Genomic DNA, 13,924 nt, shown 5'->3' with positions numbered 1-13,924 from the left:
TGTGTCTCTGTCAAAAAAATAAATAAAATCTTTAAAAAAAAAGAGAAGAGAATGGGCTTTACCATGGTTCTCAGGCCATCCTCCTATAGCCCGAGGAATGCATAACACCCCTCACTCCCCTCTCCGTACTGAGGGCAACAAAACCCTGACCCTGCCAGACCTCACCATTCCATCACTGTGCATTCATTCATATTCGGGGTTTTTTGCTCTTTTTTTATTGAAGTAAAATTCACATAACATGAAATTAACCATTTTAAGGCATACATTTCCGTGGCACTTGGTATATTCACAGTGGTTGTGCTACCATCGCTCCTATGAGCACTGCCTAGTTGCCAAATATTTCCTCACCCCAGAAGGAAACCTTGTACCCATCAATCATTCCCCATTCCCCCTTCTGCCAGCCTCCAGCAATGACTGGTCTGCATTCTATCTCTACAGATTGATGTATTCTGATATTTCATATAAATGAAATCATACAGTTGTGAACTTTTGTGTCTGGCTTCTTTCCTTTAGCCTAATATTTTTTTTTAAAGATTTTATTTATTTATTTGAGACAGAGAGAATGAGAGACAGAGAGCATGAGAGGGAGGAGGGTCTCCCCACCGAGCAGGGAGCCTGACGCGGGACTCGATCCCGGGACTCCAGGATCATGACCCGAGCCGAAGGCAGTCGCTTAACCAACTGAGCCACCCAGGCGCCCTAGCCTAATATTTTTGAAGTCCATCCATATTTCATTCATTTAGTTTTCCAACAGCTACTTAGTGAACACCTACTATGCACCAAGCACCGGGGATGATGAAGTGTAAACTCATAGAGCTTACATCCTATTGAAAGAGACAGATGATAACCAGATGCTACAGTCTGAATGTTTGTACCACCAAAATTCATATCTTAAAATCGTAGTGCCCAATGTGGTGGTATAAGGAGGTGGGGTCTTTGGGAGGTGCTTAAGTCACAAAGGTGTAGTCCTCAAGAGTGGGATGGATGTTCTTATAAAAGAGACCCCACAGAGCTCCTTAACCCCTTCCAGCACATAAAGACACAGTGAGAAGGAGGCACCAGCTATGGACCAGGAAGATTCACCAGAACGCAGACAGCTGGTGCCTTGATCTTGGCCTTTCCAGTCTCCAGAACTGTGAGAAATAAATTTCTGTTGTTCATTATTTTTATTTTTAATTTTTTTTTATGAGAGACTCTTTACAAAAGATTTTATTTATTTATTTGAGAGAGAGACAGTGCCCATGCATGTGTGTGTGCGCAGGAGTGTGGGGGGAGGGGCAGAGGGAAAAGAAGAGAATCTCAAACAGGCTCTAGGCCCAGTGCAGGGCTCAATCTCACAACCCTGAGATCATGACACGAGCCAAAACCAACAGTCGGATGCTTAACCAACTGAGCCACCCAGGCTCCCCTCTATTGTTTATAAGCCACCCAGTTTGTGACATCTCATTATAGCAACCCGAATGGACTAAGATACCAGAATAAATCAGTAAAATATTTGCAGTTTTAAAAGGGGTGGCCAGGGAAGACCTCACCCCCCCAAAAATGGTCTTGAATAGCCAGAGGGGCATGAGGAAGTTAGCCTGCAAATAACGGAGGGAAGAACATCTTAGGCAAGGGAACAACAAGTGCAAATATCCTGAGACAGAAGTTTGTCTACTTGTTTGCAGAATATTCTGGAGTCACTGGAATAGAGTGGACAAGGAGAGGGTAGGAGATGAGGCCCAAGAGGCAGCAGGAAGCTACATGAAGGGCCTTATAGGTAGGGTGACTATGTAACTTATAATCCAAACTAGACTGCTTTTGAGGGGGAAAGCAATTGCTACTAAATTATTCTGGGCAATCAGGTATAAACTGGGATTGTTCTAGGCATGCTGGATCATAGCAAGGATTTAGCTTTTACTCTGAGTGAGATGGGAAGTCACTGGTGGGCTTTGAGCAGCACTGGGCCATGATCTGGCTTGAGACCTTCACTCTGGTTACTGTGTTGAGAGGGTGAGAAAGTGTGGTAAGGGCAGCAGCAGGGGGAGGCAGTGAGAGACCCTTGTAGGACCACAGGTGAGAGGTGATGGGGGCTTGGATCAGGGTGACAGTGGAAGGGGAGGTGAGAACTGGTCACATTCTGGATGTAATTTAAGGTAAAACCAATAGGATTGCTGACCAACAGGCTGTGGGTGTGAGAGAAAGAGAGGAGTTAAAGATGGCCCCAGGAGAAGGCTGGAAAAGGAAGCGATTTGGGGGGCATATCATGTTGCAGGTCCAGTTCCCAGGAAGCTGACTCTGAGATGAAATCTGCAGGGAGCAAGTTTGCTGGCCATTGCTTGCAAGATCAGCACCTGGGGGCGAAGTGAAGGAAGTGGGATCAGGCAGAGGAAGTTGCTGGGATGCCATGGAGTCCCAACGAGGAACTCAGCCAACCCCAGGAAGGAACTTGGAGGCTGGGCAGTCTTCAGATTTACCCAAACTGAGTCAAGGTAGTCAGTCTGGTCTCCTACTCGACGTCCTACTTGAGTGGCCCCAGCTGGAGGCCACCTTGGGAAGGGTGTGATCTTGGGCGGGTTGGTTCTCCCCAGTGGAGCAAGCTCTAGTGCGAAGTCAGCGCTGAGCCGCCAGCCAGCAACACTCAGCCGCGGGGGAGGAGAATCTGGGCAGGAGCTCAACTTCAGACCTGAAGTTTGAGATGTGAGGGAGACAGTGAATGACTCCTGTTCCTTTTCTGATACCAGGGGACTGTACAGTCTCTCAGTTCCTTCAAGGTGGCTCTCGACCCATACTATTCCCATGCTTACCCTGAACCACTGGAGCGGCACTGTCCCATAGAGATATAATTCTAGCCACATATCTAGTTTAAAATATTGTAGTAGCCACACTCAAAAAGTTCAAAGAAATAAGTGACATTAACTTTAATAGTATCTGCTATTTAGGGGCGCCTGGGTGGCTCAGTTGTTAAGTGTCTGCCTTCAGCTCAGGTCATGATTCCAGGGTCCTGGGATCGAGTCCCACATCGGGCTCCCTGCTCGGCGGGAAGACTGCTTCTCCCTCTCCCACTCCCCCTGCTTGTGTTCCCTCTCTCGCTGTGTCTCTCTCTGTCAAAAAAAAAAAAAAAAAAAAAGAATATCTGCTATTTAACCTAAAAGATCCAAAATATTATCACTTTAATAGATAAGCAATATAAAAATCCTAATGAGATATTTGACTTATTTATGCTAAGTCTTCAAAATCTGGTATGTACTTTACATTTACATTACAGCCCATTTCAATTTGGACTGGTCCCATTTCAAGGGCTTCATAGCCATGTGTGGCTAGTGGTCACCATATCGGACAGCACAGTTCTAGGGGTTCTCCAACCTGCCAAATCTCCATTGGCTCTTGGCCTTTGCACTTGACATTCTCACTTTCAGCATCACTTCTACTGGAAGATTCCCAAGGCAGGTCAGGGGGGTCATATTCCACTGTAGCACCACACTGAGGAGTGATTGTTTGTTTATTTGTCTGCCTGCTCAACAAAAGCCATGTGCCCTATTCATTGTGGTAACCCCAGTGCCCAGTACCGTGTTGGGCACAGAGTACATACTCAGTGATTTTACCGTGAGTAAATTATAGCAACACTCTATTTGTATATAATTTGGGAGTCAGGAGGCTAATAGAGGCACAGGTTTTTCTCCCTTTCTCCTCTTCCGGCCTTGCAACAATACCAGGATTGATGGGGACATACCTAGACCTTCCTCTGGGAATCCAGCTGAACTTGAGACAGTGTGCTCTGAGTGGCATTAAGAGGCTTTATCTAACAGAAATGTATTGAACAGTCCTTTGAACAGGGCACTATCACTTTCCTTTTGTTGTTTTCCTTTCCCTTTGTTCTTTCATTTTCCATTTCTTTGACAACAGCCCCCAAATTAAAGCACCCAGGACTGAACATCCATGAAAAGAAGCCACAAAATGCAGAAGTGATGGTGACAATAGGTAACTCACTGCAGTGGAAAATCAGAAGTGTGAGGAGTGGGGAGACTGTTGAGACTTCCCAAACACCATAATCTCCTGGCAGTAGGGCTTGGGCGGCAAGTGATGTGGGTTCCTGAAAACCCACAGTGCGTGTTGCTTGATCTCCCTCTGGAATGTGTTGCTTTCCTCTTTGGTGACGATGGCTTACTTGCCTTGTTACATGCTTGAACTGTTGTGTGAGCATAGCTTCTTTCTTTTTCTTTAAGAGAGAATTTGGCAAAAAATGTTCATGCTAAACAATGGAAACTCCCATTTTCCAGTTATCTTCAAATTAAAAAACTTTTTCATTATGAATAATTTTAAACATACAAAAGATAGTATAAGGAACTCTGAAGTTCCCATCACCAAGCTTTAACAATGATCAACTCATGGCCAATCTTTTTTCATCTATATCTCTGCCCACTCACCCCACCCATTGTATTTTAAAACCAATTCCAGATAGCACAGATCTGAGATATCATCTACAAATATTTAAGCATGCTTCTGAAAGAGGTGTGTTTGTTGTTGTTGTTGTTGTTGTTGTTGTTTTTAGCTTAGAAAAATGACTTTGGCTTCCCTTGCTACCTCTGGTTTTTTGGTGAGATGAGAATTGCAAATCAGGTCTCTATGCTCAACGTTATGGTACATTCTTAGGTATTTAATGGCTGGCGAGTTAATGACATGAGCAACCAGAGTTGCTATTAGCTCTTGATTTATGAAGCCACATGTTCAGCTTGTATGACGGATGTCATTAAGATCAGGCATGGCGGGCGCATTCATCTGTCTCTGCCCAGCGCTCTTCAGTCATGAACGCACTCAACAGATGGAAAATTTCATGGCCACAAATGGAATTGTTTATCCTCTCATTGTTCCCATGTCAGCAATCAAACTAAATCCATTACCCACCAATAAAAAGATCAGCCTGCTGCCAATTCAGCCATGGAAGGAACCAAAGCTATGTTGAAGGGATTTAGAGTTTTAGAGGGGATAAAAAAGTAATAAGCCACATAAAAGTTAAGACTCGAGAGAAGAGTTTGAGTCTCTCATTTTAAAGCTGAAGGTTTTAAGGGATTTAAAAGGAAGGCCTAGAAATTCAATCTTTTCTGTAACATAAAATACACTCTAGAGACCTTTAATTATAAATATTTCATAGCTTTTATTGTGTGTTGATGGCTTTATTTCATTTAAAAAATCAAAAGCACTCAAATTGGGCTTTGAAGAAAAAGGAAATGTCAGATTCATAATGGAAAAGCTGCTAAGATGTTAATGTTGTTACTAATGGTAGGAAGATTTTCTTTTGTGTAGATAAATAGTTGTCTATTCTTTACAAAGTTATCCCTCATTGGCCTAGATAGGGGGTTCTCTGTGCATTGATCTGTAAGAGGGGGCTCCTAAATTCTGTGGACCCCCCAGGTTGCCCTCCCAACGTTCTTAGTGGACCAGGACTTTAAAAGGCATATCTTAGAATACTTTTTGCTTTTTGCCAGGTTGTTTTTATATCAGGATATAATGGGCAAGAGATATTTGTTCTCCTGCTCATTAGTTGTAGCTGAGGATCTGGGGCATGTAGGCTTTGCATTTATTAAGTTGAAAAGTTTGAGACTTTGGCCAATGAAAAATCAGATTGTCTGAGTAGGAAAAAATCAGACCAGTTGTTTCATTCTCTCCTTCCCATTCTTTGTTGCCAAGTTATTGATAATTTACTGCTGTATGTGCGAGCTGTCATACTAGGTGATAAGGATCTAGAGATGATTAAGACAAAGTCTTTTACCCTTGGTTAACAGATTAGAGGGGGAGCTTGACAAGGCAATAAATGATTGCACAAAGAATAAGATGTATTTACACCACAAGGGTGATCTGCATTCTCTGCATGTAGAGAATGTCATGGGCAGAGGAGACCTCAACAAGGGTTCCTTGATGCCCCTAGGGAGGACGGTGAGGCTGCAGTGAAGGGTCCATGTGGGGACAGGAGGATGGTCAGGGAGGCAGGGGCAAGATCCTGACAGCCTTGCCTTCTGCTATGGGCTGTGTGCCTTCTCTTGAAGGATTTTAAAGGAAAGACATGGTCAGACAATTTGGGTTTTATAAAAACCATCCTGGGGCCAGCGTGGAGAATGGATTGCTGCGGGTTAAGAAATGGAGGCAGGGAAGCCATTAAGAAGGTGACGGCAGTGATCCAGGTGGGAGGTGGTGGGCCTGAACCAAGGAGGCTGTGTATGTGTTTGGGAAAGAGGAAGGTGTAATAATGACTCATAAGGTTGTTGAAATGACAACATTGAAAAATATGTAAAATGTTTAGAATAGAACTTGTAAAATCCACACTTAGTTAATGTTAACTCGTATTTCTTATTCTTCTTTGGGAATGAGTACTTCCCAGTGGTCATAACATAGCACAGAGGAAGAACAGGGAGAGGGATAGGAGGAGAAGGGAGAATTGGGAGAGAGAAAGGACACTGTAGCAAGAAGAGAGTGTTTTGCTCAGTATTTCCTGGAGTCTCCCCTACAGGACACTTTGCCTGCGGATGAGACTCTATGAAGGAGAGGTGAGCTTGGTGTTGGAGGTGTTGGAGGTCTTGTGAGGTGGTGGGAGTTTGGGGAACGCTGAGGTCAAAGTTACTCAGACAGGAAAGCCTACCCTCCTTGGGAAGCCGTTGTGGCTGAACCTGTCTATTCCAAAAAGCTGTGTGTGAAGGATTTGCTCTTTTTTCTGGATGACCAGCTCCTGCCATTTTTTTCTATTCTGATATTCCATGATATTTATATTTGATAGTTTTTAGTCACTGTTACCAGCACAATTGTGCAAAGACTAGGCTGGCTGAAGCATGTAGATGATTTGGTTTAAGGAACTCTTTCTACTTCTGGAAAGTAGAAAGTACTTTCTACTAGAAGCTTCTGTATAAGATACAAACAATGTTAGATTTGTCCAAGAAACCAGAATGATGACTACCTTCCTCCTTCCCTCCCTCCTTTCTTCCTTTTCTTTCCTTCCTTTCTTCCTTCTTTCCTTCCATTTAGCCATTCAATCAACAAATATTATTGAGCTGCTCTAACACTATTAAGATAATTTACCAACTGGGGCTGTGGCTTCTTCAGGAACCAAGCTGCAAATATGCTGATCTGTTTCCCCTGCTGGATTATGGGCTCCTTTGGAGGCAGGGGGCTCTCTTCTATCCATCTTTGTGTCCCCAGGACCTGACACAGGATTTCGTACTAAGTGGTTGTTAAGAGGGAGATCTGTGTCTATGTTCAAATTACTTGCTACCACTTGCTAGCATGTGAACTTGGTCAATTATACAGCTCTCTGAGGCTTGATATTATCATCTGTAAAATGGGGATAATAGCAATATCCACCTCATTTGGCTGTTTTGAGCAATTAAATGACATAACACACCTAAAGCACTTATATGCCTGGCTCATAAGGGTTCAACCATGCTATCAGTATTAGGTTTACAGTAAATGTTATTGAACTGATTCCCTAGGACTTAGTGTAAGTCTATCACTTTGCATGTAACTTTAGGCAAGACAATTTACCTCTTGCAGTCTCTATTTTTAAAAGGTTTATCTGAAAACTGGAAATTATAATACCTGCACAGTTACCTTAACAGGATTATAATGAAAATGGAAAAGATTGCTTTGTCATTAATTATAAAAATAACTGAACTCCAGTAAATTATCTAAGCATAAACATCAGAGAAAAATAAAAGCTACTATGTTATTGTATTATTTTTAAAAGATGACACAGATTCTTTTAGTTCATAAAGAGCACCTATAAAACTCTACAGCTAACCTTATAGTTATAGTCTGGATGCTCTGCCCCTAGGATCAGGAACAAGGCAAGGATATCTGCTCTCAATGCTCTTATTCAACATAGTACTGGAAGTTCTAGCCAGTGTGATAAATCAAGAAAAGCAAATAAAAGGTGTACATATTAGAAATGAGGAAATCAAACTATCCCTATTTGCAGATGACATAATTGCCTATGTAGAAAATCTCAAGGAATCAGCAATGTTGCAGGATATAAGATACACGTGCAACAATCAATCACAGTTCTGTATACTAACAATGAACATGTGGAAACAGAAATTTTAAAAAATACCATTTATAATTGCTGTAAAGAAAATGAAATACTTAGGTATAAAAGTAACAAAATATGCCTATGAACTGTGTCCTAAAAATTACAAATGCTGATGAAATGAAATGCTGATCTAAATAAGTGGAGGGGCACCTGGATGGCTCAATTGGTTAAGTGTCTGACTTTTTTTTGTTTAAAGATTTATTTATTTGACAGAGAGAGACACAGCGAGAGAGGGAACACAAGCAGGGGGAGTGGGAGAGGGAGAAGCAGGCTTCCCGCAGAGCAGGGAGCCCGATGCAGGACTCGATCCCAGGACCCTGGGATCATGACCTAAGCCAAAGGCAGAAGCTTAACCGACTGAGCCACCCAGGCGCCCCTGAGTGTCTGACTCTTGATTTCAGCCCAGGTCATGATTTCAGGGTCGTGAGATCAACTGCATTAGGCTCTGTGCTGGGCTTGGAGCCTGATTAAGATTCTCTCTCTCCCTCTCCCTCTGCCCCCAACCCCGCTCATGTGCACTCTCTCTCTCAAAAAAAAAATTAACTCAAAATGGATCATGGACTTAAATGTAAAACTAAAACTTTTAGGAAAAAAATTTAGGATAGAATCATAGAGCTCTATGGCTAATCAGAGTTCTTAGATTTGACACCAAAAGCATGATGCATAAAAGGAAAAAAATGATACACTGGACCTCATCAAATTAAAACTTTTTGCTCTGTGAAAAAGCACCCTGAAAGAAGATGAAAAGACAAGGAGTGGACTGGGAGAAAGTATTTGCAAGCCCCATATTTGTCAAAGGACTTATATAAAGAATTTTCAAAACTCGACAGTAAAAAAATAATCCAGTTAGAAAATAGGCAAAGACATGAACAGACATTTAGCAAAGAGGATACACAGATGGCAAATCAGCACTAGAAAAGATGTTCAACATCATTAGCCATTAGAGAAATGCAAATGAAAACGGCAACAAGAGCTCACTACATGCCTCCCAGGGTGGCTAAAATAAAAAACAGTGGTAACAGCGAATGCTGGTGGGATGTGGAGAAACTCACACGTTCCTGGTGGGAATGTAAAATTGTGCAGCCCCCTGAAACAGTTTGGCAGTTTCTTACATAACTAAACAAGTGCTTACCATATGGCATTCTTAGACATTTAACCCAGAGAAACGAAAACTTATGTTCATCCAGAAACCTGTACACAATCTTTCACAGCAGCCTTATTTGTAATAGCCCCAAGCTGGAATCAGTCAAAATGTCCTTCGGTGGCTGAATGGTTTAGCTGCGGCACATTCACACCATGGAATACGACTTACTAATAAAGAAGGAACTATTGGTACACAGAATAGCCTAGATGAATCTCCGGAGAATTATGCTGAGTGGGAAAAAAGCCAATCTCAAAAGGTTTCATGCTTAAAATGTACAAAGTTATAGAAATAGGAAATAGATTAGCAGTCGCCAGGGACTGGGGAGGGAGAGAAGTGGTTATGGCTCTAAAAGGGTAGCATCCTTGTGACGGAACTGTTCTGTATTTGGGCCGTGGTGGTGGTCACATGAATCTGTGCATGTGACAAAATGTGATAGAACCGAGTACACACACAAATGAGCTCACGTGAAACTGGTGAAACTGAATGAGGTGGAAGCAGTGTATCAGCGTCAGTTTCCTGGTTGTGATATTACAGTTGTGCAAGGTGTTACCATGGGGGAAACTGTGTGAAGGTATACGGGATCTCTCTCTCTGTTCTTTCGTTCAATTGCATTTGAATCTACAGTTATTTCCAAATAAAAATTTTAAAAAATACAGAGAAAGATGAAAGAAATATTAGCTTATTTATAATGACCTTTTTTTGTTATTCTATAATTGTTATCAGGACACTTCTTGTCCAAGTGACCCATCTATACTACACTTCTGTCTCTGGCACCTCGGCTCATCCCTGATGGTTTCACCACGTTTCCGGGTACATTCCACGTTCCAAAAAGGCACCAGGATTGGGCCACATTTACTTCTCCAGCCTCAACTTGCCACCTCTTGACACTCATCTGACACCCCTGCAACACTGAACTGTGGAAAATCCTCTGCACTCTCCGTTTTTACTCTGTGTTACCGTTCCTGCTGTTCAGGGTCCCTGGAATGTCCGACCTCCCATCTAACTCCGTCTTTCCTTCTCGGTTCAACACAGGAGTCACCTCCTTCATGAAGCCTTTCCGATTTGGTTTTTTATCACTGCACTTGCTATACTGATTTAAAATTATAACATTAACTCCCCATAGTTTGAATCAGGCTTGGTTTGGTGTTGCATTTTTCAAAAGCATCACAGCTAAAGTCTGACCTGCAGAAATAATTTTGAAACAATCTATGTCATTATTGCCATTTCCTAAGAAACTCCAGAGGGGATTCCATTCATAATACAGAGTCAAGCTTTAAAGTTTTTATTTATTCATTTGAGACAGAGAGATACAGAGAGAGAGAGCATGAGCAGGGGGAGAGACAGAGAGAGAGGGAGAAGCAGATTCCCTGCTGAGCTGGGAGCCCGAAGACAACGATGCAGGGCTCAATCCCAGGACCCAGAGATCATGACCTGAGCCAATGACAGACGCTTAACCATCTGAGCCACCCAGGCGCCCCGCAGAGCCAAACTTTAAGAACCAAACCAAACCACTCTCTCCCTATTTATCTTCCATTGCCCTGCTTGTTGGCTGCTTCTAATCTCTCCCTCTCTGCTCACCTCCCCTAAGACTCTACACTCAGCTTGCTGCTTCAAGCCTTTTCTTCTTTTCTTGCCTCTGGATTTACTACTTTCTTTTCTGCTAGTGGCTCTTAGCCCTTTCTGATGTAAATCCTTCAAGATTGTCATTTGCCAGCAAATCCTAGGTTACTAGGGTCACCATAACAAAATCCACAGACTGGGCAGCTTAAACAACAGAATTTTATTTCCTCACAGTTCTGGAGGCTAGGAGTCCAAGATCAGGTGTCGCAGGTTTGGTTTCTCCTGAGGCCTCTCTCCTTGGCCCACCTTCTCACTGTGTCCTCACATGGTCTTTCTTCTGTGTGCATGCATCTTTGTGTTTCTTTTGTGTCCAAATTTCCTCTTCTTAGAAGGACCCCAGTCAGATTGGATTAAGGTCCACACATATGACCCCTTTTAACCTGATACCTTTTTATAGGCCCTACCTTCAAATACAGACATGTGGAGGGAGTTAGGGCCCTAATATATGAATTCTGGGGAAACAATTCAGTCCATCATACTGGGTAACTCTGGTCCACCCAAGAAAGGTAGGGGAACCCAAGCTAACAAAGATAATATTCCTCCTATTGGCCAGACTGGGGCATAGGGGACAACCAATGAAAGTTTGGGAGGTGCTCCATCTCTCTCCCTTCACAAAATTAGGGAATATCTTTTTCTACTCAATGTTAAGTCAAACATTTTAAATCTATAGATTTTGGTGTTTCAGTAGCATAACAGGGGACCAGCCCTCCCAGCCTGTGCTCATTTCTGGTGAGATCATCCAAAACCCTTTATCAAGGGTGTGAAAATTAATGAAAGGACAACTCATTTTAGAATAGAGTTGGAGGCCAGCTGGGGGCGCTCTTAGGCCCCACCACTTGTCAACTGCAGACCCAACAGGAAGAGCCAGACCTTGCAGTGAACACTACTTCACTATCCCTGGAGGAGGAGAGGCTTTCCTCCTCCCTCGGCAACAGCCCAGCCAATGAGAGAGAGTAGAGTCACAGCTCAGCCAATGAAAAGTCACTATCCTTTAAATATTTTATTTATTTATTTAATTGACAGAGAGAGAGACAGCGTGAGGGGGAACACAAGTAGGGGGGGTGGGAGAGGGAGAAGCAGGCTTCCGGCTGAGCAGGGAGCCTGATGCGGGGCTCGATCCCAGGACCCCAGGACCCCAGGACCCCAGGATCATGACCTGAGCCGAAGGCAGCCGCCTAACCAACTGAGCCACCCAGGCGCCCCGAAAAGTCACTATCATTTAAACTCCCAGTTTAGTCCAATGGGCTTTTTGTTTATAACAGCCCTCCCAACTGCCCTCTTCCCTTTCGGTCTGTGTGCTTGCCTATGGTTTTGCGGTAGCGTGCTTGTCCTTGATCGCGGTTCCCTGCCATTCAAAATAAAACCGCGGTTTGCTGGTAAAATAACTGGCAGTTTTATTTTTTTAAGGTTAGCAGGGGCATATGGTAGGGAGCTAATGCTGCATGTCAACAAGAAGAGCCCGAACAGGGAGCCCTGTGGTGCCTTTGAGTGAGCAGCAGGACCACTGTGTTCTCTTTTTCTAACTGGATGTAAGTAGCTGTCCTTTTCTTCACCTTGGCGCTTTTGCCCTTGAAGCATAGTTTGTTTGATTTGTATCCAAGGAGCTACTTTACCAGTAATTACAGGCATTGCTATATATGTATTCACTCTTTTTTACATCCCTTTCCACGTTAGAATGGAAACTTTTCACAACATAGCTTTTAAAATAGGAACATAACAAGGAGGATTTTCATTTTCTTTTTTATTTTAGGTAGGCTCCCAATGTGGGGCTTGAACTCACGACCCAGAGATCAAGACCTGAGCTGAGATCAAGAGTTGGACACTGACTGAGCCATCCAGGCGCCGCTAGTTTCTTTTTTAAACAGATTAGCCAGAACAGTTTTATTAGTCTGGTAACCTCCTAGCTGGGCTTACATTCTTTATACCGATTATACTGAAATGAAACTTGGTGTTCTGGTACTTGATATACTCTTTTAATAGTATCCTCATGGTTGAAGCAAATACCATCAAGGCTGGAGTCCTAAGCGAGCGTCTCCTTTCTGCTCAGGCTTTGATGGGCACATCCTGAAAGGTCTCAGCCTGAAAATCAGGTGGAAACGCGAGGAGGAGCTGCAGGGCCAGCCGGTCATGGTGGGGAAGGGGCAGGACAGCGCTCAGGCGTGGGTTCCCAGTCTGGCGGAGGAGTCCTGAGGTAAGTTTCAGGTGTTGTTCTGACCCTCCCCAGGGGCTCACGGTCTTGCCACACACTATGTAGAACTAATTCCAGCTGAAATCTGAGCCAGCTAAGTTTGAAATGTGAGAAAATTGCAATCCTCTCAAGAGTGTGGTTCCTGAGAAGCAGTTAGAAACGCAGATTCTCACTTCCCACCTGGACTTACTGAATCAGAAACTCTGGGGACCTGGCCCAGCAACCCATGTTTTACTAAGCCCTCCAGAAGCTTCTGATGCACAGTGAAGGTTGAGACCCCTGCTCTGTTTCTGTCACCATCTATGCCAAGAGGCTGCCAAACAGGCCCAAGTGCTGTTTTAACTTTCCTAAACCAAACTGACGTTAACAGCTGTCTCCTGGGTTCTAACCCAGGTTGACAAGATTGGAATTTCTCGGGGGTAGGAGGAAAGGACTGATCTATATCTGTAACTAGCATCCCAGGTACTTCTTGTTCTGAGGGAAGTTTGGAAGTCCTTAGTATACAATGGGCGTCACTGTAGTGATCTGCTAGTCAGCTGCTGGGGTGAAAGTCCTCCTGCAAGATTTCCATTCAGGAAAGGGAAGAGAAGTAACATTTACTGAGCAAGGACATTTCGCATACATTACTTCCTATTGATGTTTCTAACAACCCTGTGAGGTAAGGTTTGTGCTCAGAAAATCTAAGTCTTTACCCTAGGCTACTCAGTAAGAGGCAGGGCTGGGATTCATCCCCAAGGTGGCTCTGTTACCTTCCTCTAATACCCTTCTGTGTGGTCACCAGCACGGCCAGCTCAACTTTTCTCTGACATGTCAAAGGCTTGCAGGACCTTCTTTTTTCTCTTCTCCTTTTTTCCCTTTTAATGAAATAGAATCCTCTGTTCCACAAATACTTAGGGGTCCCCTACTATGTTCAACGTAT

General features: G+C 43.5%; 1 protein-coding gene across 2 annotated transcripts in view; it reads right to left on the bottom strand.

Moving 5' to 3' along the window:
* Positions 1-733: 733 nt before the first annotated feature.
* Positions 734-13,924, bottom strand: part of ADHFE1 (alcohol dehydrogenase iron containing 1) — a 51,150-nt gene continuing 37,959 nt past the window's right edge. For both annotated transcript variants that reach the window (XM_031020670.2, XM_081816070.1), the window contains one exon: positions 734-2,333. In XM_031020670.2, the coding sequence (XP_030876530.2) occupies positions 2,244-2,333 (90 nt within the window). In that variant the 3' untranslated portion in view covers positions 734-2,243. The remainder of the gene's footprint in view (positions 2,334-13,924) is intronic.

The sequence above is a fragment of the Leptonychotes weddellii genome, chromosome 4, assembly GCF_054177405.1.
Source record: "Leptonychotes weddellii isolate Sample4059 chromosome 4, ASM5417740v2, whole genome shotgun sequence".
In the NCBI taxonomy this organism is placed as follows: domain Eukaryota; kingdom Metazoa; phylum Chordata; class Mammalia; order Carnivora; family Phocidae; genus Leptonychotes; species Leptonychotes weddellii.
This window is presented reverse-complemented; position numbering and strand designations above follow the sequence as displayed.